This window comes from Symphodus melops (genome assembly GCF_947650265.1).
Source record: "Symphodus melops genome assembly, chromosome: 15".
Taxonomy (NCBI): domain Eukaryota; kingdom Metazoa; phylum Chordata; class Actinopteri; order Labriformes; family Labridae; genus Symphodus; species Symphodus melops.
The window spans coordinates 22423190-22449636 of record NC_136705.1 but is presented as its reverse complement, the minus strand read 5'-3'; the positions used below and the strand labels follow the sequence as shown (position 1 = coordinate 22449636).

The window sequence follows — 26447 nt, the reverse complement described above, 5'->3', positions numbered from 1 at the left end:
TTGAATCATCATGAAAGGTCAAGCGGAGCCAGCGTTGGTCATTCGGCAGCATCTTCAGCTCAAAACTAATTTGTGAGTAAATAAAACAGCCTGAATGCTGCCTCGCTCCAAACAACTTTAGGACCCAAATCAATATGAAAGCTATGGGGCTTGAGAGGCTTTTTATATGAAATGCAAACACTCCTACTTACACCGCTTTTATCTTTTCATAACCACCTAATGAAGCATTCACATGGCATTTCAAGTCTCTGAAGGTAATGTGACATCATTACTCTTAACTTGACCTTTTTGAGAAAAGTACAGGAGTTTAAATCCTACATTATTATGACTCTCCTGGCAGGAATTACAGCTCTGCTCTCATACTAAGAAACAGTCATCCTGAAGAGTCTACATATTTGCGTTCGTGTGAAAGCTCTAAGAATATTGAACATTTAAAAGACACTTTCTTATGCGTGACCACATTCTTCTCAATGATTTTAAACAAGATTATAATGGAATGGGATTGCAAGATCATCAAGAACAAAGTGAAGAAACAAAGCAGGGATAATCTCCCAAACTTATTCATTATTTCTACAGCATTCAAAATAAAATCCACAGCAAACAAGAAGCAGGAAATGAAAGAATTTATACTTTACTCCCTCCCTCCCTTAAACCCTGTGATTCAGTTATAAAAGGCACAGGTTGGGCATGGTTGTGCAGAGCTTTTTCAGTTGCCAATCTGTATTTTGTTATTTATTCATGAAGCCAAATAGCCTTTTAGATTGTTTACTGGGAATGTTAAATCACACAAGTCTTATAAACTTGCAAGACCAACAAGATACAAGAGCAGTAAGGTCAAACTATTCCGAAAAAAAGAGATGCAATGTGACCAGTAGGGAGCCCTGAAAAAAGAATGGTACAATTCATGAAGTTGTTTATACCCATGGCACAGTTTAGAAGCAATTTCAGATAGCTTCAGAAATGACTATTTAGAACATGATGCAACATCTTCCAGAGAAATCTCAGCCATGCAGTCTGTGTTCAGCACCTTGGACAGCGACACAGACGGCCCTGTGTTTTGGTCCCTCGGGCTCGACTGACATTTCCGACAGCTTGCTTCAAATACCAGCTGTTTTAGTAACTTTCGCCGCCTCTAATAGAAACTCTCAGGCCACAGCACATTATGGTTCGGCTTGCATGTTTCCGAAAAACTAATTGGTTTAGAAATGTGTTTTTTTTTTTTCAAAAGATAAGGTGCTATCTCTTATTAATTTGACATTACTGATCGCACCATAATTAAATGTTATCATATCAAAGTAAGCTGTGACTCTACTGATAGCCTCTCAAAAATCCCCTGTCTAAGAATAAAGTATAATGACTCTATAAAATGCTGTCATAAGGAAAGTGCCTAACTGGAGAGTTTGTATGGATCTATTGTCTATAAATCCGTCCTAATCTTGGACCTTAAACGTGTTGTTCTTCGACAGAATATAAATCAAGTAGAGGCCTTGAATCTTGATCCTTTTAGAAACAAAAAATGCTACATTAGCTTCTCCACACAACAGATGGACCAAACTTCCAGATAATATGCAACCGTTTCCCGTGACAAGTCTTAGTTCTGATTCTTTTTCATGGCTCATAAACTTCGCATTCAGACACACAAGGTGTTGTTTTTCATACACTATGTTAGCATCTGTTTCTTTCTGACCACAGGTTGACATAAGCAGTTCTGTTTTCTTAAGGTTAAAGCAAATAAAAAAAATCTTCAGTTTTCCAGTGTTTTTTAAACCGCATTTCATCCCTTGTATTTTGGGCGACGGTGTTATTGCCACTTACACTTTTCTCTGAGAGTCTTTTCTTGATGCTGAGGGGCGGCAAGTTTTAATGTCCCCACGAACAGAGCTTCAAAAGGTGACTAACTGCCATGTTCTGACACAAGATAGAAGGCAGGACATTTATCGAAATGAGCCCCTCAGTGCAGGAGGACTCATCAGACATATGAAACGTTTTACAGGAAGAGGGAAAAAATTGTATTTGACAAATAATAGCAGATAAATGAATGTTTACTGAGAAAAATTGGATTGGGAACAAGTTTTTTTCTCGTCACTGCCATGCAGACACTGAGGGGAAAGAATATATATTTCCTTGAAATCATACACGGTATAAAACATGGACGTAGATTCAGTGAAGTCCCTCATTGGTTTCGAGTTGAGGTTCTGAAACCAAACAATGGCAGTCGTCATATTAGAAATACTCAAATTAAATTTTGGTCAACCAAGTAAGTTACACGCGAAGAGGTGGAGCTGAAAGGAACTCAGCCAAGCCCCTCTTTGTGAATAAGTCTCTTCCTACATTAAATCAAAACAGACACGTTAATTTAAAATTCACCCCAAGTACAGTGTGTACCAACAAAGACATAGCTTACTTTTTGAATCAGGCTGATAATGTGGACATTTATGGGACTTCCCATACCTTAGCAAGGAGCCTCAAGAGGACAAATAAGGAACTGCAGTAATTTGCTGTTAGGCATTCATTTTCTTTTTCACACCTGAGGTTACAAGCCAATTTAAAAAGGCTGTAATTATAAAAAAATAAAATAAAAAAAACTTGTATTTTTTTCCTCTGCTCATTCATTTGATCTGCCCTTTTAATCGCAGTTGAATTTGTTTTGATTGGGGAAGCAAACCATTTATTAATGCACTGTCATTTGCATTTAAGATGATCACATTTTATTTGGTCTTATCTAAATCTATCTTTACGAATTATTTTTAATTGATCTTTATTGACAATGAGAGATCTTTCATCGTTTAGAATATTTTATTGTTAACATGTCTATTCCTTTCTCCAGATCCTGCAAGGCACGTTTAACTTCTCTGAGTTAAAAACGTGCTGTGTACTCTCTCTGTAAACTGACATTTACCATGCCCATGATGGTGTACTATGTTGGCCTATGTATGTTTTAACCTAGTTACCACAACATATGTGGTGTCACATTGCCCTCTTGCACTTTAGAATGTCTTATGTCTTTGTCATTAACGACCACTTGTAGTTGTTCAACAAGCTGAATCTACCTTTTTTGAGTGACATTATTGCAGGAACCGATGTCAGTATCGTCCTAATGCAACCTCGCAACTTCTCTTTTTAATTCCATTCGCTTCGAGCACAAATTGGTTATGCGCTCAGTGGGGACTGTCTTTGTTTTCCAGCAGCGCCAGTCCCAGAATATGGCCAATAATGTAGCTGAGGGGCGGGGAGCAGCAGCAGCAGCACGGTCTGCAGACCCACCGAGGCTGACAGTCTGGCGGAGTGCCGAGGAGGAGAGGCAGCAGGCAGCGGCGCTGGTGGCGGCAGAGATGGAATCACGCCTCTGAAACACAACTCAACCTCCAGATACCTCAAACATCTCGGGAAACCCTGGACGACAACTTCTTCTTTTCTTCTTCATCATCTTCTTATTTGAAGGAGGTTTCTAGTGGTGTTTACGTCAGCGGGACGCATTCCAGTTGCATTCCTTTCGTCTCACCTGCACGGCCGGTGAAGAGGTCTCGCGCTGTGAAAACAATGCATCCCGATAAGTACTTACCTGAACTGGTGTCCGAGAAAAACAGCCTGGACCCCACCTACGTGCACGCTGTTCGCTTGCTTGCAGAAGGTAAGTCGTGCATCTGTTAAAAGTCTCATCCGCTCTCAGTACACATCTTTTACAGTAAGTGAAAAACACCATTGCATTGTATTTCATGGGACATAATGCGCCCTTGACTGTCACGTACGCTTGATGTTGGATGATGATTCCACTTTGCTGCGTGATGTTGATAAGGGGAGATGCTCTCTCCATCCAGTGCACAACTTTTCTGGCGTTTTCCACCCCCAAGTGAAGGAATGCGATGAGCACAGAAAGTAAAGTGTGAGTGAAGTCAATAGAGTCATCACCTGTGTGACTATCCCGCAGCCCTCTAAGGTCAAGCACTTATACACAGCAACCAGAAGATAAAGTGGAAGTGTTTACAGAGCTATTGTCCCGGGAAAGATAATGAAAATGAACTTAAACAGGTGATTTATTATTTGTAAGATGGTCTGTTAGGCACAGTGTGAGGACAGGTTCCTTTTGTAAACACAATATTTTCACCAGAAAAAAAATTGTCATCTTCAAAACCAAGTCACGTTATCAGAAAGACTTGGACTTGAACTTGTACATCTCTTTTCTAGTCTTCTGACTACTCAAAGTGCTTTTACACTGCAGGTCACAGCTACACATTCACACACTTATGGCTGTGGTCGCTGTAGTAAGACCAGCCGATGTAGCTGACAAAGCAGCAGGAGCAATTTGGAGTTAAGTGTTTTGCCCAAGGACACATCGGACATGTTGCTGCAGCTGGGGATCAAACCCCAGACACAGAAAACAAGAAGGGCAGTTGTCATAATTCCACCTCAGAGGGGGATTGTTTAAATGTAAGCACTAGTCCATTTTTTTCCTGTCAGCCAAAACCCTTTTTAAGTGACTAAACTTTGGCAATGGTTTCTCTGTATGCACTAACAATAACTGATAACCGTCATCAAGGTCACCGAAGGAACCTAATGCCATTGAGCCAGATGTTCACGTCCCTCCCCTGACTTAATGTTACAGTATGTCTAACAGAGCAGTATAATGAGGCTCAGCCTGCAGAATATAAAGCACCTGTCAATACTGCACGTAGCCTTTTGTCTCATTTAGAGAGTAAGAACATGTCACGGTGGACGAGAATGGGGTTCAAACCTGGAGCAAAGAGAAGAAGTCAGCTCTGCTCGCTCACTCCATGTCTGTAACTTTGGGTTTCTCCAGTGTTACTGTGCCTCCTTCCCGACTTTTAACCGCTCCTTGTATGTCAAAGAATGAATCTAATTATGGCACTGAGGACAGTTTGAGTGATGTGCTATTGTGGCGAGGGGATCGATGAATATAATGAAAGCGTCCAACACTAAAGTTCTGCTTTAGCCACATGTACTGCACTGTGTGCTTTAAGGTTGGGGGGAGTTTAATAGTGTTTTTGGATTTTGAACACCTAACATTCATTTTCCTGATTTCTGATCACCTTTTAGCACCAATTTGTGCCTTTTTGTGTCTCTGGTGGCTCCGCGCATACAACAGAATTCCTGTTTTAAAATGTTCTGATCCTTGACCCGTGTGTTGGGAGATTTCAAGATACAGCAAACCCAGGAGAGCGCCAAATCACATCTGCAGCAAGCAGCTGCACAAAACTGGAAAATACGTTGTTTGTCGTTGTGTGCTTTGTATTCAAAGACCAAACGGCGGACATCACTCTCTTTTTCTGTCTCCCTCTCTGCTCTACTGCAGAGTATAAAGTCATTTTTTTCCAGAGACCCCCCAACATATTGCTGTTGAGGTTTTCAGGGGGGTTCAAGCGTCAATCAGACCCCCCCCCCGCCGTATTTCACACCCTGCTTATAGGTAATGGATGAATGGATGACAGTCAGCTTCAGCTTACACTTTTGCTGCTGTCAGTTTATGGGACAGCTATTTTTGCAGTTAACTTATACATCAGAGGTCAGCCATATGCTAAAACAATAGTCATTTACCAAAGCGACTTCTTTAAACAGCATCTTTTGTCAAATCATCAATTTCAAACTCAAAACTTGTTATGCAAGTCTTAGTCTTGTTTTTTCTTTCGCACCAATACACCAAGACAAATTCCTTGTACATGTAAAAAAAAAACGATTCTGACTCTAAAAACACTTTTCATTAACACAATGACAATTCAAACTGTTACATAGACTCGGTTAACTTTTGATTGTTTACTTTAATCATCGTTGCGGCTCTATTAGAATGCTTTCATTTGGGTCGGGTCGTGACTGGCAGCAGGAGCAGTAAGTCAACCCAGGCTTCCATCTACCCGCCAACATTTTCCAGCTCCTCCTGTGGCATTCGGACTAGACGGGATATATAATCCCTCCAGCGTACTCTGGGTCTACCCCGATGTCTCCTCCCAGTTGAAAACCTCCAAAGGGAGGCTCTAATCAGAGCGTCCTAATCAGAACCACCTCAACTGACTCCTTTCGATGCGGAGGAGCAGCAGCTCCACTCCAAATGTCTGAGCACCTCACCCTCTCTCTAAGGCTGAGCCCAGTGGGGCTCGAAAGAAACTCACTTTGGCCGCTTGTATCATGTGTTACTATGAGCCTTATATACAATCCTAGAAAAATAAAACCATGAGCATAATGTAATTATTTACTGTCCTTTCAGACTGAAGAGTCTAAAGATGAAAGAAAACAACTGACTCTTGCACATGTTCCTGTGTTATACTGTGTTTACTGTGACGTCACTCACATCAGCACATCTTAAACTGTGATAGAGGACCACAATGGAAATAAGCCCTCGGACTGTCTTCTATATTTTAATGTTCAACAATTTATTTTTCTTATATGGAGTCTGATATGATCAGTCTGTCATCTATGTGTTTACATTTTGTCAAATACACTTATCTATCTGTAGTAAAGGTTTTAGTTGCTAATTCTGATAAAGAACAAACGAGCAAAGTTCATCGTTTCTCACTGCGTTTCCCAAGTGGAATATAATGCCTGAAAGTGCATTTCTATCAGTTCTTGTTAAAACGGATCATGTTGATCAGTAAGGGAGATTAATGCGCTCTGATTGGACAAGGTGTTTGTGCTCCGGTGCCTCCACACCTTGAGCTTTCTTGTTGAGATGTGTTGATGAGACACCTGACAGGTCTGCTCTTGTCGCTAACTGTGATACAGATGGGATCATGTGTCACACAGTTCCCGCTGCCAGATTGACTCAGAGTAAACAAAAAAGCTGGGTCTTCTTTATCATACGAACCACATTTAACAGCAATTTGCATGTTAATGTGCAGTTTTGTATTAAGACACTTGGTTGGCATTTTTAATTTCGATGTTTATTACATTATGGTCAAGCCGTGTCTGTGCATTAATTAACCACTTGCACTTCATTTTCAGTTTCCCATTATGCAAAACTGAGAGCTGTACAGTCTGCTACAATACATTCTAAGAATACATACAAAAAATACAATAAACTGAATGCATTTCTATAGAATGGGATGTATTTCCCTGAAAAGAATCCAATCTGCTGAGAAGTCAACACAGAAAACATCACGTGTCACTCACAATGGTGGAAATCGTTCTAATAAACTGTCAGTCTCGTGATGGCAGCTCTAAAGAATATTCAACACAGTCCGCTGTGGAGTGCATGTGAAATAACGGTAATAATTTGACTACTTTCACACAGCTGCTATCATCCTTCTGCCTATTTGCTCATGGATAATTCAGAATCATTCGTATCAGTGGACAGCAGGATAAACTGCGTTTTACTGATTTATAGATTCAGCGCTATTTATCACTGGATATCAAAGCATGAAATCCTGCATTATTCACATCACGCACGATAAACTGCAGAACATGGATTTAGCATGGCGTGAGTTAACTGCTCCATATTTATGAGCAGTGCATGTCTTATGAGTTTAAATGATGGAGCCTCTAGATTTGTTTGTCTTTATTTGAGAAGATTTAAAGCTGTTTGGACAAAGCTCCTGCTGCTGGGCGGGCGGAGACAAGGCCCTTCATGATTTCTTTCATAGAGAAAGTCATTGATAATGAAACATTGATGATTATTTAAATAACCACACAATAAATACCATGAGTATTTAACTGCTTATATTAGTTTTTGATCCAGTATTCTCACTTTTGATCTGTTGAAAAGCCTGTAAGTCGCAGCATGACCATGTCTAGAAATAAAAAGCAAAATGTACTTCTTGATCTGAAACAGTTAGTTTGAGATTGTCTTTGAAAAGGGACACATGTTGGCATCAAACCACAAGTGAACTCCAAAGCATCTCTCTTTTTATGGATAATTAAGATGTCTTTATTGTCTCAGCATGGTTATGTAAACCTTGAAGGAGTTAGTAAGTCACATGCTGACTATATGCACAGTTGTGTGACCTAGGGCTGGGAATCTTTGAGCGTCTCTCGATTTCCATTCAGACTCTATTTTTAATTCAAAACCATTCTGGATCCATGGATTCTCAGTCTACATTTGATTTGGTACACACTTCAGGATCTACTCCAGTCATCTGTGAAACAGGCGGAATTTCTTGCTGCTCCATTTGGCATTATACTAACTTTGCACTTTGCAGGATTAGCAAAAAAAAAAAAAAAAGGAAGTTATGAATCTATACAAAATCTCAGAAGAATCTCGATTTTTACACAAATTGATTTTTTTCCCATCCCAGTGTGTCCACTCTTGGTCTAAAGAGCAGCTCATCACAACATCGACCCAACAAGAGCTGCTTCCACCTCAACGTGAATAAATTGTTATCATTGACTTTGTTCTGAGGTCTTCATTAGCTGTATATCTAAGAAGCTGGAAAATCAGTGGGTAATGTTCCTAGGACAGAAAGTTAGCTCATTCCAGTGTAACGTAGATACTGAACTATTGCTCAGATTTGATGTGAAATGTGTATAATCTTTTATGTTTAATGTTGGAGCCACATATACAAGCAGGAAGGAAACCTTTAATAGATCCATGTACCCCTGTCGTACCATTAAAACCGATAGGATTCCTGACAACATTTTTAAAAAAGCAGACATGGAGGCAGGAGAGACACATTTGATGGACAAGAAGACAATTTGTGAGAAAAACTAAGAGAGGAGTGTACTATGGTTCCAATTTTAGGATAAAGGGGACATGTCTCCACATAATGTTGTTTTACGACGGCAAGATCTGGTTTAAGTTGTCGCTGAACATTTTGACAGGGTGTATAATATCTCAAACACGTCCTGTGCTATGCTGCGAGGCACAGGGACAATACAAACAAGTCTATAAATAAAATATGAGTATAGTTGTGGAGGACAAAACCTATGACTTATATCAAGTAAAACACAAAGGAGTAAACATGAGAAGAACTTTACAGCTGATGTTTTCTGCACCATTGATTCTCAGATATTTGTAATTAAGGTTCCGCCTTGAAATATTTAAGAGCCAAACACTGAACCCTCTGACCAGTGCAACATATTTTTGGGTGGAAAGGAATGACTTTACAAAGATGCTAAATACAGAACGTCTCCTTCAGAGTCTGATGTACCAAACTACAACTTTTCTTGGGTTTGCCTTGAAGAGTTTTTGCTTCAGAAATTTCTTTTATCTTAAATTCCAAGCGATGGGCTGATGAGGTGATGGGCAGCTGACTTGAGCTCCAGCACTTTGCATGCTAGTAGGTTCACAGAGAGTTAGTTTGAGATAGCTTTTTCAATATGGTGACCACCATCGATCAGCTTCAAAAGTCTGCTTCAGAAACCACTGGGTAATGTCACTGAGATTACGTCCATGTGTTAAATTCACCATATAATTCATTTGAACTTGTTGTTTTACTTTCACTAAATCCTCTGTTGTCAATGTTTTTATTGAGCACTGTGCTGCAGTGTTTACTTAAAGGAGGAAATATTCCAAAGAGAGGAGCTGCAGTAATCAAAGTTAATCGTATTATTGGTCAGATTCTGCTTGCGTTGTAATTCTGAGGGATTTAACAGTAAACATCAAAAATGAGCCCTTACCACATTCTGGCCAACGACCCTTTAACTTTAATTAAGATTGTAAAGACAATACACGATCCATGCAAAACACTGAAACCATCTCGACCTTGGCTATAGTCAGCCGATAATGAAGAGCTTTAATCAGAGATTAAGATGGTAAGCTTCAATTAGGGATATTTAAATCTTTTTTTTTTTCATGTTGCAGAATATTATCAATGTACAAACACATATTGTGACAGCAGATGCTTTTCTAAAAAACACAGAAATACACAGGTGGCCTGTTCATTCAGAAAGTCTTACAATTGTTAAATGGATTTGGATGATATTTCACTGCAGAGTGGTTTTCTTTCAGAAACAATTGATTTTCATTTAATCTCTTTTTCTCTCTTGTTCATAAAATTGTTGCTCATATTTTCAGCGGTTCCATTATCGCCTGCTCGCTATCCTGCAGTGACCCAGCTCAAAGCGGCAGATAAACACCACCACGTGCAGTTTGACCTATCAAAAGGACATAAAAATTACTTTTCAGTAAAGTGAGACATTGCATTACGTTTTTTCGTGCACTCTTATCAAGAGTGACTTACAACGAGAGCACGGGTCGAATGAGATTAAATTCCAAGGTCGCAAGAATTTCAAGTAACAGAAATGAGCCAAAGCTGCAGCACTCCGACAATAGATATGTGTAGCAGCTTATGTTACTATGCCCCTTGAATTTTCACATTTCACATTAAGGTTATTTATTCAAGAACACCATGGATCAATGGGATCTTTTTAGGTACAATTATTTATTTGAGGGGAATAAAGAAGTAAACAGTGGGGGTCAGGTGTGTGGCTAATGAGTGAAATTACTTTTTACATTTGGATGCGTTGAAGCATCACTCAGTGAAAAGAGCAGTGTTATTTGATCCTTTAGAGCGTCTCCACTTCATGCAGCATTTCAGAGTCAGGGGCAAATAAAAAAAAAAAATCTTGTTGTAAAACGTGATTAGTAGTTTTGGTTCAGGCGTGATTTGCTTGTTATTAATCTCATTAAAGCGTTGCATGCTGACGGAGGCTAATGTGCTGCTTCATCCAACATACCAGTAATTACATTTACACAGATTGTCTCATCAGACCGGGACATAAAGTGCTACAGGGAGCGTGGTGCCAACTGAACATAATTAGGACTGGAAAACAGAGACATACACACATCGATCACAAGAGCAGACAGATAAATGGATCAATCATTTGTTCAGAATCAATCGGCTCATCGTCGCTGTATATTATTTCACTGATACTCTGTCTCTGCAAACATGCATAACAGTGCAGGGAAATATAGTTTACTACATGAAAAATCAACAACATAAAAGAATATTTTTCAGAAAAATTAATTCCAATGACGCACAAGACATTTATTGGCACTTTGTGAAGGCAGGATCTCATTGTGTCTGATTCAAGGGCTCTGCATAGCATGGGGAATAATGCACCTAGGTCAAAAGACGACTAAGAGTCATTGCAAACATAAACTAACACCAAGAGCATGCACTCTACATAAACACAAGAATATATTAATGCAAATACACAACATCTCACGATGAGTCATCTCAACGTGAGTCAACGTGGTATCAGAAAGTAATGCTGAAAGTTTTGACCACATGACAACACAATGTCATGAATCCAAACATGTAATAAAGCATTTCAGTTGAATTGAAGGTATCTTACACTTGTATAATCAGATCATACATATTATTATGTCATATGAACACTCAACAGGAAGTCGTCACTCCAAACATGGACCATGTTTTCTAGCTTACCTGACGTTGTTTTCCTTCCTGTCGGCTTGGTGAATAGTTAAAATAATAGATGATCATTGAAGCACCATCATGATTAAAATATGTATAATTTGCATTCTTTTTAATATTCCATTTGCATGGATAGTAATTACTTTTTCACTTCACTCTCCACCACACATTCAGCAGAGAGTCTGAGGATGGCTTATTAATCAGATTGAAGAATTAATATTTTATCACCATGTCAACAGCTGAAGACAATTCACAAAAAAACAACATATAAACAGCATGTAGCCAAACATCGACATGCCTTTACACCCTCTGCAGTCCGGAGCGAAAGAGGCCACAGCTAATTACACACCTCAAAGTCTAATCACAGCCTGGTCCATTCTGCTCTGCAGGCTGTTATTACTAACTCTTATTGTGTTGGATGTCAACAAGAAATCCCGTTATTCAAAAGAAATCAAATCGTTTTATTTTGCACTTTAGTTGCTTGTTAAAAATCGTGTAAAAACAAAACCTTTTTGGGGGCTTGTTGCAACTGGTCTTGTTCCTTTTAGCAAAATAAAGCAATCATTCGATTCTGTTTAGGTTGTTTTTGTTTTTTTCCCATTCTGCATATCAGAACACTGTTATGATGTCTTAAAAAGCCCAGTAATTTAAAGCTTTAAACAAACAAGTGGGTATGTGCTGTTCAGCTCCAATACAACAACAAAAAACAGCCAAAAGAAATGCCAAGCCAAAATGCACCTCGTAGCATCTAATCGTGGCAGAAATTTGGTGTTTTCAAAGTGCCTTTATAGCAATTTACTGCACTTTATCTTTTATGCTCGTCCATCAGTTTGCAGGTTGTTCAAGGTTTGCAGTCTTTCAGCCAGCTTTGCAGAATAAAAGGTGAGCAGAGTGCAGAAAGTAAACTTAGAAGGATGCTTACTGTGTGCATTATTTGTCTTCACAGTGCTCATGTCAGACCGCAGGACATCCTGAGTGTGCTCTGTTCGGCTGTGATGAGCTTCGTCATCCTGCTCTGTTTTATCTCAGCTAAAAAAAAAAAGAAGCTCTGGCTGGTGTGACAGTGCAAACTCTGCCATGTATGAAACCTTAAACTGTGTTTGGATTCATTATTGTGAAGTGTTTGATCATTTCATGATGTATTCTAGCGTGGGGGATTTCTCTAGTTCTTGTTTCTGTTTACCCATCAGAGAGGAGAAAAGGACATCATCCACCCCCCCTTGCATTGTATGATAATTTGATCTTACTATCTAAGAGTTGAAAAGTAAACACATTTTACGAACAGCTACTCTCTGGCCGTAGAACAAACTGCATGCTTTAGTAGCACGGACTGTAAAGCAAACAACAACTGGAATCCAATAAAGCTGTGATGTGAGGATAAACAGCAGTGCAGTAAACATATTATCTCTCACAAATGATGCAGCTTCCTTTCCCTTTCTTCTGATCGAACTGCATACACATGCTACTTTATACTGACGGCAGAAAATGACTGGAGGACATTTATGTTTTGATGTTTTTGTTGAGTTTCTCGAGCTTTGAGGGAACCTTAGATCTTTGGGATTCTGTGTTAGTTTCAAAGATTTTTCCTTGTGATTGAAACACAGTCCATAACTACAATGGTTAATGGACTTTTCTAGTCTTCTGTCTAATCAAAGCACTTGGGGTTATGTGTCTTTGCCAAGGACACATCGGACACGTTGCTGCAGAAGCTGGGGATCGAACCTTCGATCAGACTGGGGCTCAATCCTGTGACCCAGAGGCGCTGCTTGTCAACAGGCGAGGCAGGTGGGGCCCCAGAAAATGTTGTTTCCAAAATGTGCACCACCATGGGGGCGGGGGTTCATAGATTTGTCAGGCTATTGTGGAGAATGACTCGTGTCAAATGTGAAATCAGTGCGGCTTGAACTGCCTGACTGAACTGGCTCGCAGGGGAAGTTCCTGTCAATTGTGGCATCCCCTCTGCACAAGCTGGTGTCTGTTATCTCGCTACAGATCTTGTCCTGGTGTATGATTAATGCAGGGATTCCCAAAGTGGGGCACGGGCCCCCTAGGGTGGTGGGGCTTGAAAATATGTTCATCTGCCAAAGGCGGACCTGACAGAAAAAAAAGTTTGGGAACCACTGAATGAATTCCAAATCCCAAACCACAAGTAATGTAATATAGTGGCTTCCACACTTGAAAAAGAATCTCCTGAAAGACTCGATATTTCCCAGAGGAGCTGTAAATTTGAATGCAAACAAGCACATTTTTCGCTCGGACTTCACCTGGAGTTTATCCTGCAAGGATTTTTTGTGCAGCACGTCTGAGTCTGCTACAATCTCTATTTACGTTATTAAACGGCTGCATTATGTTTTCGTTTCACCAGTATGTTCTAATGCGGCCATTTGTTGGTATTGCCATTCAATTGAATTTCACGTAGCTATAATATAAAGGCAAATATTGTTAATATAGCATTGTACAGTGGACACTGTTGCTTCTTCCGTTACTTCCTTGTTTATGTTTACATCCAGTCTTACCTCAGGAAACCACCCGCCTCCCCTTGCATCTGACAGGGATAGTCTCCAGCTGTGAGGAAGATATGTGAACAGCATGGTTAAGAGAATATCCAGCAGTCCACCAGAATCGGTCAGTGTTGGTACAAACTTGCCAAAGCAGATAAGGACATGGATAACTTTATGTTTTTAACCTTAAGCCTCTGCAGGCTGATCGAGCACATCACTCATACAGTTGCACAGATTTATCTGGAAACTGCCCAGTTCTTTTTTTTTTCTTTCTTTTTTCATATTGTCGGCCGCTGAGCTGCTCAGCTGAAGCAGTTTGGGCAGCTCAACAGAGGGGATCAAGAGCCCCAGAATAGTCTCAGAGTGTTTTACTCATTCAGCTCCCCTAAAGAGATTTTTTTTTTCATCCTGTGTGAGGACTGAAAGCGGTGACCTTCAAAGCACATTCGCACTTCTCTGATCTTTAGGCTCCTGTCTCTCGCTGCCACATGTTTGACAATGATGATACTACAAGTGGGAAATTGTCTCCACATTTCTCTATATTATAAGCTCTTTTTCACTCTCTCTCACTTTGCCTGTCTGTCTCTTTCACTCACACGAGTTCATGGGCAGGCTGCTAAAGGTGTTTCAGTGCAGAATATAATATTCATTATGGCCAATATATACACTGTTATTCTTTTCAAATATTAAAAATGTTGCTATATAAATGATAGAAAAAATCCAGGACCAATATTTAAAGGATAAAAACAAAGAAAAACAAATTCTTGATCTACCGTGTGACATGAAATGATACTCTTAAACTGCTTAAGTCAAAAAAAATACTGTGTGTTTTTTTAAAGACAAAATTGTACTTTGTGTGTTCAGTACTAAAGTTTACTTGAAATAATCATAGAAAGAATTTTGCATCACAGAGAATGGTTTGGGATAAAATAAGGTGTTTGCACATCACCAACATGTTTAGAATGAGCTGCATGTGTGAACGCAAAAGCCACATTTTTCTCCCAGACCTTTTTCCTGCCTGCCCTGAAGATGATTTGTCAACTCAGCAAATAACACCCAGAAAAATTGACTGTGAGCGGGCAGGTTGATGTGTATATCACTTGACTGGTGTGGGACTAGTGTGACTGAGGCTTCGTTCTCCTTTTCATTGATACTGGGGATATATTCATTTAGACGTTGCATTGACATGTCGCTGTCGCTTTGCCTGCCATCCTGGATTTACAAATCTCTGAATCCGCAGTTAGGTATATTGGCTTGTCAGCATTAAATTGATGCGATCCAACAGATACACATACGCTACTGACAAAGTAGTCATGCATTCAATCATGCAGTTGTTGCGTGCATTAACTACAGGGCTGATATCGACCGATACTGATGTTCAACTGACACGATGTTGCATCCTAAGAAGGTTTCACTGTGGCTTATGTGCTTCAAAGTCAGGTGCTGTTCTTGGACAATATCAGTATCTGACAAAGTGGTCTTTTTAGGTATATAGGTAGATAATTTGAGGCTTTATTCATCCCCTGAGATAAATTCAGGATTATCCACAACTCTAACATAGATGTTTATACATTGACCAAAACAGTTTAAAACACAATGTTAATTGGTTAAAGCAGGGCTCAAAACAGTTGCAGATGCATTAATAAATTGACAGATTAATGTCAATGCTGATGCTAAACACGCTGTGCTCATGTTGACCATTGTGTATATATATATTTTTTAACCTTGATTTAAACTGTTCGTTGGCTTAGAGTGATTCTTTAAACCTGATGGTGTTGAGGCTCACAGAAACCAAAAAGAGGTTCCATGTAATAATGGGCAAACCATTTTGACAAGAAAAAACGGTAACGGATTGAGATCCTAAAGTGACTATAATCTACCCATATGGACCCTGTATAGTGCCTGTCAAGGGATCTTAATCAACCCACCAAGGCTTTCATTTGGGAGTGTTGATAGAAACTCAGGACAGAGCTGGCTTTGCCCCAGTTTGTTTTCCCAGATGAGCCCAGGTGCAATCCATTTCGGCTCTGCTAGGACTTGTTGGCAGGGAAAGTAGCTGAGGCAGATGGGCATTGGTATTACAGGTACATGGTATTAAAACCAATGGTCAAGGTATATTTGAAACCTGGTTATTGCATAAGATACCTGGTGAAATTATCACTAAACACATATCCTCAATTAAAGATTGATGTGCCTGCATTTGATGCAATTGATTGCAAAATGTTTAGATATTTCAGGCTGGACAAGAAAGTTGGACTGACAGACTTTGCCATTGTTTTCAGTTTGCTACTTATTATCATTGTACAGATAAGGGCTTGTTTGAAATATGCATCTTTCTGCCCCAAACAGGTTGTGTTACACCAAATGCTAAACATAAATGGTATTAAAGGCCCATTCTGCAAGCACATGCTATCCTATGTAGGGTTGCAAAGGGGTGGAAAGTTTTAAATGTATTAAAAACCGGAAACCTTCCATAAGAATTATAGGAATTTATGGAAATTAACTGGTAATTTGTGGAAATTTAATCGGGCTGTATCATATCCAAGCATAAATGTAAAAAAAAATAGTTTTGTACGAAGCAGACATCTATTCCCATTCATGTCCATTAATTCCCTTTAATTCCCATGGAAAGTTTCCAATTTAGAAAATTCCCAGAATTTTGCAACCCTAATCCTAAGTAATACATTTTAGGAGTTGCGAATCAAACATGCTGATGAGAATAAATGCTTGGAGGAGAGTTTTGTTCTATTTACCTCCAATTTCAGTGGTTTCTGGCACAGTCTGCCTTTTCATAAAAGCGCCATCATTGGTGCATTGTGTATGATTTTCACAAATTATTCCAAAAATTACTGGGTTTGATTTCAGTGGTAACAGAAAGGCATTGAACATTTATTCATTCTCACTCGCCCATTTTGATGTCTCAGTTTTTTGTTATTTTTGCTGAGAATTCTTGTTCCAATTGAAGCGATCTTCCTCGCACAATCAGGCACAATCAGAGGGACTGTGTAACCCTTCAAGAGCTGACGTATTTCAAGCAGTTAGAGTTTGGCGTCTGTGATTTCACTAAATTTCACTAAATTCAGATTAATGACCTGGATTCATTGTATAAAGCTGAAAACCACTGGCCATTACATGTAGGAATGAGTGAGTACTAGAACTGCTGGGAACAGAGGATCATTAAGTTAAAGTTAAGGATGTGGTATCATCAAGGGAAATTGATGGAGCCTTTGCTTGAAACATTATCTGAATATTTTAATAACAGGTTACAGTCTGTCAATCTGAGATATTTTAAACTTCAAATACTTTAGTGTGAAGTCCAACATTTTCTTAGACAAGGCTAATAAAACAGGATTTTTATTTGCCTCTTACCCTCCAAAATCAAGTTTCTGGTTTCAATTTTGCCTCGTGGGTACCCATGTTTGACTTTTTGAATTTTTGGAGTCCAGCACTTACCTGTTGATTGCAGATGAAATTCAGCTGAGTGGGAGGGCAGATAAGCCAGGCTGCCAAGGCTTTCTCTCTCCCACTCATCAGCGGACAACAAAGACCAACAACCTGCTGAATTTGTTTTGGGTGATTGTATAATAAATATTCCTTAAAAACAAAATGGCTGTGCGGATCTCCACTACTTGTTAGGACCTAAACGAGCTGCTCGTAACAGACTCATGTAATCTTAAAGGTGAGTGCTTCAGAGAGCTGGTCTGGACATCTCCACACACAGCTGACAGGTGAAGTTATGTCCATCAGTCTAAATGAACTCATGACTTCATTTAGCTTCTCAGAATGGGTCTTTTTAAATAACATCCCTTTTTTTGTCAGGCAAATGTCCTGCAGACAAATGACGTAATTCCACTGTGTGTTCATTTAGAGCAGGAACTCCACGTGCTAAGAAAAACAGATGGCTTCATTTAAACAGCACTTACTGTATGAGAATATGAATGTTTCAGGTCGAGTGCTACATAATGTATCAATCAAGAAAAATAGCTGTACAGGGTGTTCAGGGACTGTGCTGTTCCTGTCAAACTGAAGCGGACAGTTCATACGTAGCACTCTGCTCTCATTGTATTGCAATAAGGCAGGGACACACAAGAGGACTATTAGGCCAATTTGCACAAAATTTGCCCATCTTGCAAACTGGGGGAAAAATACAGCAGTTTGATTGGATCCAATGATTTGCAAATATGATCTTAATATGAGATCAAATCTTAACCGCCCCAATTGACTTTTAGCAGATAACATCAAACGTTTCACTCGTCTAATCCGCTATCAGGATAAGTCCTGTGCCGTGTGATCAGAGACTGCTGACAGGCCACGAGAGCTGAGCTTGCACTGAAGTGAGACACAGCGAGCCGAGTGTTGCTGTTTGCCTCTGTTGTTGTTTTGATTGGAATTACTGGATCATGAGATTCAGGAGTCAGCGGGATAATCTCATATCATTAAGCCTGCATAGTGAGCATATTTACAGCTGAGACACAGAATAATCAGCAAAATACTGACTCTGTGATGCAATGCATAGTTAAATTTGTACTAATGCGTCCCCAGCCTCGTATTACACCACTCGGTTGTCGCGCTGCTGTTGGCTCCAGAGCAGACTTAAATGTGTTGACTGATGTGTTATCAGTTACTTAACAAGCTAATTATCTCCTTATCTCTTTTTTTCATTATTGTGCTTTCTGCAGAGATTGAAAAGCATGAAGGCGATGAAGTGAGAAAAGATGGTGACATGAAGAAATACCTTGATATCATCAGCAATAAAAATATCAAGCTGTCCGAAAGAGTCCTCATTCCAATCCAACAGTATCCAAAGGTAAGAGTCACACCAACCTCGTCTTAGTCAACAGCTTTACACTAGAAGTGGATGTAGCCTCTCGCTGATGTTTATTAGGTAAATTTTTCTGGTATGAGTTTATTCTCTAGATAGATAGATAGATACTTTATTGATCCCGAGGGAAATTCAAGCTTAGTAAGCTTAGCTTAGTAGTTTGAAGTCTTCTATACAACAGCATAACACACACCTGTACATTTTAGTCAAATGTAGGGCACTTGTGAGACAAATCTCCCACACAATGACCTTTGTGCCAGGACAAAACACAACAAAGATCTTAGAGATCAAGTGGCAACATTATTAAAAGAAAAAGGAGTGCAGAAGTCCAAATAACTGCAGTTCCTCGTGTGTCCACTTGAGGCAGGTTCCAAAAGCCCAGGAATCAACACCTTCGTTTGAACGCTGTTTTTATGTTTTTATGAAATTAACATGTTCACTGCCTGGTAGCTTATTTCATTATTTGTTTACATTTGCATATTAATCGGATGAGTCGCCTGACAGACAGTTTGACAGGAGGCTTAAAGTCTGCCCACCTCTCCACCTCTTTCCTGATCTACTGATTTCACTGAGACTACGCCCATGTTTTACACAGTGTATGGGAGAGATGTGAAAATTTCTTCTGCCACGAACAACAACATAATGGATAAAATGTCAGACTGTGTGCATCAAAAGGTGAAACCACAAACAACTGGGTGACATTTCAATTGCTACTTTCACTTTGTTTTATACAGTCTAAGTATTGTGTTTAACAAAAGACATCACCTAAGGGTCCTTTCTTCTGATGTTTTGTTAAAGAAACTGACGGTAATGTAAATCTGTTGTAATTTTAATTGGCAAAAACGAGTTACGTTTAAGACAGATTCAGGAAGAGCATGGCTGCATTTGAAAAACACTGAGCTTGTGTATGTGTTATATCGTTTCATTATTGTAGTTGTCCATCACTGGACAAGGCCTTTTTTTGGCACCTGAAATCCCACTGAGCCTAAACAGGCTAATAGAAAGTCATCAAACGTGTCTGCTTCATTTTGATGTAGTCATCAAAAAACAAAGTTTTCACCGGACGAAAGCACTCAAGGGTGCAGAGAGGAACAGTGACCATAAATCACTGTATGACACAGTACACATTGTTGTGAGTTATGCAATGTCAGTTTGAAATGTTGCCTAATGAGGCTGCTCCATCAGACACAGCTGCTTGTGGAGAACCAAAAGGTTCCACTGCCGCTGTAATCAGAGAAAACCTGCTCCACTGAGTCTGCATCCACACACTCGTGCAACAGGCAGCTGAAAAGAAAGCTGACAGTGCAGTAACCGATTGCTACAGAACATTTATTCACACTCAAATATGTTTTGGATTATTCTCTTTTCCCAAGACAGAATTGTATATTTACTCTACATGTTCTGTACTTTTAGACAAACTAGCACTGATCCATATCACAAGCACATATGTGTTTCTAACAGTGTGGATATTTGACCGAGCAAGAAGCTAAACTAGAGTAAATACTGAACAGACACATCGGCGAGAGCCACGCAGAACAGTAGACTGCAAGTCCGACGTCGAGCTGGCTATCATCGTCATCATCTATATCGACAGACTCAGGAGTCCTTTATGGGCTGTGTGGGTACACTATGTCTGTGTTAGTACACTGAAGTTGTACTAAGAGACCGTCCATGGGTGCCAAAGCACACCAAACCGAATCCCTCCGTTATCTTGTTTTATTTAGCTGAAAACTCTTTGTTTTATGTTCCCATAAAACAAGTCTGATATTGGGTTTAGTGTTTTTTTTTTCCACATTGTTCTCAAGCCCTTAATACCATTTCTTTTCTCTGTTTTTGTGTGCAAACCCTCTCAACATAGATTTTTTTTTTGACCCAGCTTGCACCTGCCATCATATAAACTAACGAGGCTCCATCCTTCTTTCTACCAGCACTATCACACTTTTTTGGTCTCCAAGCATTAGTTTGAAGTGGTTTTCCTTCTTGTTGTTCCTGCCGGTACGAGCACTCGGGGAGTTACAGAGAAGAAATCCTGAAAAAAAAAACCCCAGTCATGGTTTGTTTTTCCGTCTCACACGCTCGGGTCAAGCTCTCCTCTTTGGTCTTGATGTGTTGCTATGCACAGTCAGAGCAACTTAACACAAACACTTGACAGTCAAATGATGTTTGAATGGTAGTTTACTGCTTCTGTTTGTGTTATGAGAGAAGGACGAGGGGAAGAAGAGGCTGATAGGAGAGCAGAGGAACATTTAGCTGAGCATCAGGATCACAGGCGGTGCACTTTAGCCCACTGAGCCTCTCAGGACACTCCATAGAAATCAATTTGCTGTTTCCTTTTCAGGATCAGTGTTGGGAAAGTAATTAAGCTGTGTTCAGGAACTCCTCAGTCTATTAAATTGATTTCAAATCTATGAAGAATGCCAATTGAGAAAGCTCCTTGGGAACAGAAAAGCCCCAATGTCTCCGGGATATCTTTCTGTCCTCGTGTTTCTGCCTCATTAGCTGCGTTTTCTGTCCAACTGTTTCCCTTTTTAGTTTCTGAGAACTGAAAATTGACATTTTTAGTGGAACTGTGACTTTCAGCTAAAGTCTCAGAAATATGGCTCACCCTTTCATAGGGAGTAAAAGTAAACTAATACACATACAATACCTGTTAGGCAGCTTATTACTTCACCCAGTGTCTCTCAATTTCTTCCATGGTTAATGTCAAGCATACCAATGTTTCCTCCTGGAGAATAATTTGGAAGCCAAATGAAATGATTATAGTTGGATTGAGAGTCTCTAAACCTGCTGGTTAATTTTATGCACCTGGTGTCTCATGTGTGAAAAACTCCTGATTAGATTGTTAATGAAAAGCAGTGGAGCTTGCTGTTTGGAAATAAAAAAGGAAACCACTGTGATATAAAAAAATATATATTTTGCAATATCATATGAAATTGTAAAATAAAAAATACATAGAAAGGCACGATGCACATCCCTTAAAATCCTGCTCCTGTGTAATGAATATATAGGAGGAGCGGTGCTGCACAGTAAGCAAAGCAGTGCAGTCCAGAGGGACGGTGCTGTTGTCCGATCGGCTCCTGTAGTCTAATTACACAGTCAGCACCCAACAAGAGTGCAGTGTCACTATCTTAAACATCTTGGTAACACTGCACTTTCTCTTAATGGTTACACATGAAGAAACTCTTTAATCCAAGGAGGAGAGATATCAGAAAGCTTTGCAGAGGAAACTGATCAAAAAGTCCAAATCAGCGTTTTTGACATTTACATGACACCAAAATGACAAACTTTTCATGCAGCTCATTCCTGTTTAAGCAGCCTGTCCTAACAGCACGTCAATGACAACATCAGCTTAAACCTATTGTTTCCTGTTGGAGTGTCCTAACTGCCCACGAGCAACAGCATACCTTTTGAACCCCAACGGCCCATTACTATTTGTTCCCCTGCTGCTCGTGAAGACAAGCAGGGAACAAGGAAGGAGACGGCTCTTTAAGGCACTGGCACTTTAACAGAGCTAACTAGCTTGTTTTACTAAGTGTTAAGAGTGGTGCTTTAATGATATCCACATCCCTCAATGAAATGTTGAGCTTTGACTTGTTTCAATACCGGATCATTAATTTTTTTCTGCTCACCACGATCTGTTTAGTGACGAGCCTCTGAGTGTTGCTATTTCAGTCAACAGCTCTTCAATACAAAGCCTTCCTTGGCCTTTGCAGTCTCAAGTGGAAATGCAGCTTTGTGCACTTCCGTATTGGCTTCATTTCAACACCAGAGATTGTCACTTGTGTAGTACACGTTTATGTTTGTTGCACATGTGACAGTCTTTTACTGTGACGTGCTGTAATGCTGGCGAGATGGATCTTTTTTTAAAAATCTGACTATAAATCTGAAATAATGCTCATGAGTTACGTTGCAGGCTTGACTGCTTTATTTTTAAGAATATTCTAGAAAGGTGCACATGTATTATAGCTGACTACTGTGTAGTCCTACATGTTCAAAATGTAAGCAAGGGTGATACCAGTTGTTAATGTTTGAAAGATTTGAGGGGCAAGAAAAAGTCAAGCCTTTATAAATGCTACGTTTTTGCAGCCTGATAATAAAAATCAGTTGCCAGTTGATTCTGAATTTCTTAAATAATGTAGCATGCAATTATCATTTACATAACAGATGTAAAGTACTGGGCACATAGTCTGAAGGTGTTTTGTCATATTCTCTTTGTTGTGATAAACACTCAAATCAGATGCTGAATGGAAAAACTACATTTTGGCTACAAGGAAAAGAAGTCCTGTGAGTTTTTACTGATCAGTGTATATGACTAGAGAGACGTGAACTAATCGGCTTCATCTCACAGCTTTTTTTTTTTCCGCGTCAACCATTCAATAATACTTCCTGTCGTTGGCGGTTGGTGCGCAGTCTAACGTGTCATAAATCCCTTCTTCAACATTTCAGTGGTCTAACGGTGCTCGCTCTTACTTACAGCTGCCTTCTCGCCGCGATGTAATTAAACTCAAAGTAATTAAATTATTACTTGGGAGAATTCTTCCGCATGGTTTCGGATTTGACGAGGTGACACATTGAGGATTAATGTCATCACGCAGTGGAACAAGCTGTACTGATGAAATCATTCTTTATGGTTCTCTCACATACTGTGTTGGGTCCCATAGGCTGTTTTCACTGCGACATTTTCATGTGTCAGAGCAGGAAGAAGCACAGGTGTTCTTAATGACTTCAACGCTGGCTGCGATTCAGGAGCGAGTTACAGGACTGTGGCTCTGCAGCAGGTTTACGACACGTCTTAATGTGAGCTCTCATTAGTGTTATTATTTTCACCTGTGCTTCCCCTGCCTGTTTGGTCGTGTTCTGTTATACTGGGCGGTTTTTAGGGAGCATTTTATTGATGACCGGCGGCTCAATGGCGCAGTGGTTAGCGCTGTCACCTTCCTGCTTTGTCTCCTCGTCAGACATTCGCCTCTCTGTGTGGAGTTTGGCATGTTCTCTCTGTGCATGCGTGGGCTCTCTCTAAGTACTCTGGCTTCCTCTCTAAGTCCAAAGACACGTTTGTTCGGTTAATTTGTGACTTTAAATTGCCCCTTGGGTGTGAATGTGATGATGGCTGGTTGTCTGTCTCTTTAGGTCAGACCTGTTTTTTGACTGCCGAACAGTCCAGGGTGTACCCTGCCTCTTGCCCAATGACAGCTGCGATTGGCTTCAGCCCCTGTGTGACACCGAATGGGACAAGTGGTTTATGATTATGGCTGGCTGGATGGATTTTATTGATGACAATTTTAACAAATTAAGCTCTGGGCACACAGAAGACTGTAGCAAAAACAATGTATACATGCTATGCCATTGATGTAGCTTGAAACTTGAAAATTATGACTAATATCAACAATGTGATGTAGGGTAACATTTATTTTAGTACAGTTTGTACAGCAGGATAATATAGAGCCAGAACATAATGTTAGATCAACACTGGAATGAATGCACTGAAAAAAGGCAGCATGTTCGGCAGTCATACATTCAGTTTTATCCATTATCCACAAGATTACACCCTTGAGGGATTCTATTATGAGATTTCTCCATAAATGGACATGAATCTGAATCTGGATGCCCAACCGTAAAATTGGTCATATAGAATGATGAAATGTAATCCAGAGAAGATCTTGTATCTAATCCTTTCATTTATTAATTGCATCTTTGATGTGCTGCCATCATTATGTTTTGGGAGAATGGTGTGCAGGTCTGTGATAGCCAATTCCAACACGCATTGATGTAATTGTAACAAAATATGTGATGTGCGAAGGATATTGCATCATTAAATGTAATTAAAATAGAGTGCATATTGTCCGGACATGAATCCAAAAGCATTTTTATTCCCCAACTTCATTGCAATCAAATATTCTGTGGGAAGCTGAGGGGTAGCTTGAGTTTCATCTGAGTGCATTTAAATGGTATGAGATCATGGCTGTGATACACAGGCCTCCAACGTATGGACCAAATGTTTGATGATGAGTCAGAAACACTATTGTTAACAAAAAAATAAATAAAAGATGTCTTTATCTGCTTTCTTTACAAGAACAGTGGATAGAGTCAGAAATCAGGGAGAGAGTGGAGGATGTCATGTGGCAAAGGAGCAACAGGTCATATTCAAACCTGGGGTGACAGCTTTGATGACTTTAGCCTCTCCAAATATGTGAACTAACCACTATAAAAATAATAATTGTAATGTGAGGCAAGTACTCCCGCTACACCAGGCTAAGGGGCGCTATGGCCCCATCACAAATCTGTCTCGCCCCGGTTAAGGACTCTCACATATGTCTGCTTTTATTTGGAAAAAAAAGAGAGAACTAAATGATGAATTTATAAAAATCAACTATTCATAACAGCCCAATACATTAGTCAAGGCCCCCCTCAGCTCCAGGAGAAAAAAAAGACCCTGGCGCAAAGCTTTCTCTGTCAGAGAGGCAAATCCAAAATACAAGCTGGGTCCAAAACTAGTTTTAGAAAAGTTACGACTAAAGACAAAGACAATCTGGAAGAGAGCGAGGGAATGTGGTTAAATGTACTAAGTGCTATTAAGATGATGTGCAGGTAAGCAGAGAGGCAGACAGGTGGGAGTGGCTGGGTCTGAAATGACAGCAGAGCTAGATCCCAGTATGAACGAAACAGAATACCTGAATGGTGAACTCCAGAATGTGGACAGGATCATTAAAAGCATCAGATCTCTCTGTTTTCTCTCTGTGGATAAGTGCCAAGACAAATGTGTTAACCTGTTTATTTCAATCTTTTCAGACACAAGCTTTGGTTTGTTTGTTTTTTCTCAGTGAAACTCAAGATGATTGGGAGATCAATTTTACCTGCGTAACATGTCGATTAGGACATTATTAGGACATAAATTTTTACGTCTCACAGACTCCGCTTCCAATCATCCACAAGGTGCACCTGAAAACCAGAAGTAAATTACACGTGTCACACTAATCTTCAACTTGAATAATAAATTCAGTTACACCTGTCAGCACTGGGGAATTTCTTTTTATCTTCATGCTGCAGGGCTGACAAAGGAATATAGAAAGTCAATAGAGGATTGATGCTGATCCAAACCTGCCAGTAAAAATGCATAACAATTGGACAAAATGTTCTCGTATTAAGAGGTTAAATCAAAAGTGAATACTTGTAGATTCATGTTGCACTTCTTTTTGACTGTGTCGTTCCGGTGTGAGGAGAAGTAGAAGGCTTACACTCACAGCTGTGATACCGACACGTTCTTTTGTTACAGACTTCGAGCCCAGCATCCTTCACAGGAGGAGGACGTGTGTGTTTTTGTGCACCACTCTCTGTAAAATGTACATTAGGGGGGATGTGGTTTCGCAGCCTGTCAGGATAAAGATATTTGGCCTTGGTTTCTTGCTCCAGTGACCTCAGCATCACTTTTTATCTTCTGTCTCCTCTGAAGGGATGAAACCTTGACAACAAGGTTGAGCTCAGTTAAAGCGAGAAAAGGGAGGAACATCTGTACCTTTGCCACGTAAACAAATGACACACTCACACTGCCTGTTGAAGTGTTGAAATTGTACGTCTCGCTTCTTACTCAGCAAAAAAAAATATGAGTGAAATAATCAGCACAGTCATTTTAATTATCGCTTAACTAGAATTTATCCTCTGCTGTTTAATGAGACGGCTTGATTAGCATCTCATAACCTTGGGGTATGAAATGGATTTTGAATGGCTGATACTGTCTGGGTCCAGTGCTGGGACTATTATGTCTGTCTGTGCGTGTGTGTGTGTGTGTGTGTGTGAATGTTTTTT

The 26447-nt window shown here is 39.8% G+C and overlaps 1 protein-coding gene across 4 annotated transcripts in view; it reads left to right on the top strand.

Moving 5' to 3' along the window:
- Nucleotides 1-3540: 3540 nt before the first annotated feature.
- The window catches only part of khdrbs2 (KH domain containing, RNA binding, signal transduction associated 2), a gene marked incomplete at its 5' end in the record, with an annotated part of 78545 nt that continues 55638 nt past the window's right edge, over nt 3541-26447 (top strand). For all 4 annotated transcript variants that reach the window (XM_079362548.1, XM_079362549.1, XM_079362550.1 and 1 more), the window contains 2 exons: nt 3541-3631; nt 18502-18629. In XM_079362548.1, the coding sequence (XP_079218674.1) occupies nt 3541-3631; nt 18502-18629 (219 nt within the window). The remainder of the gene's footprint in view (nt 3632-18501; nt 18630-26447) is intronic.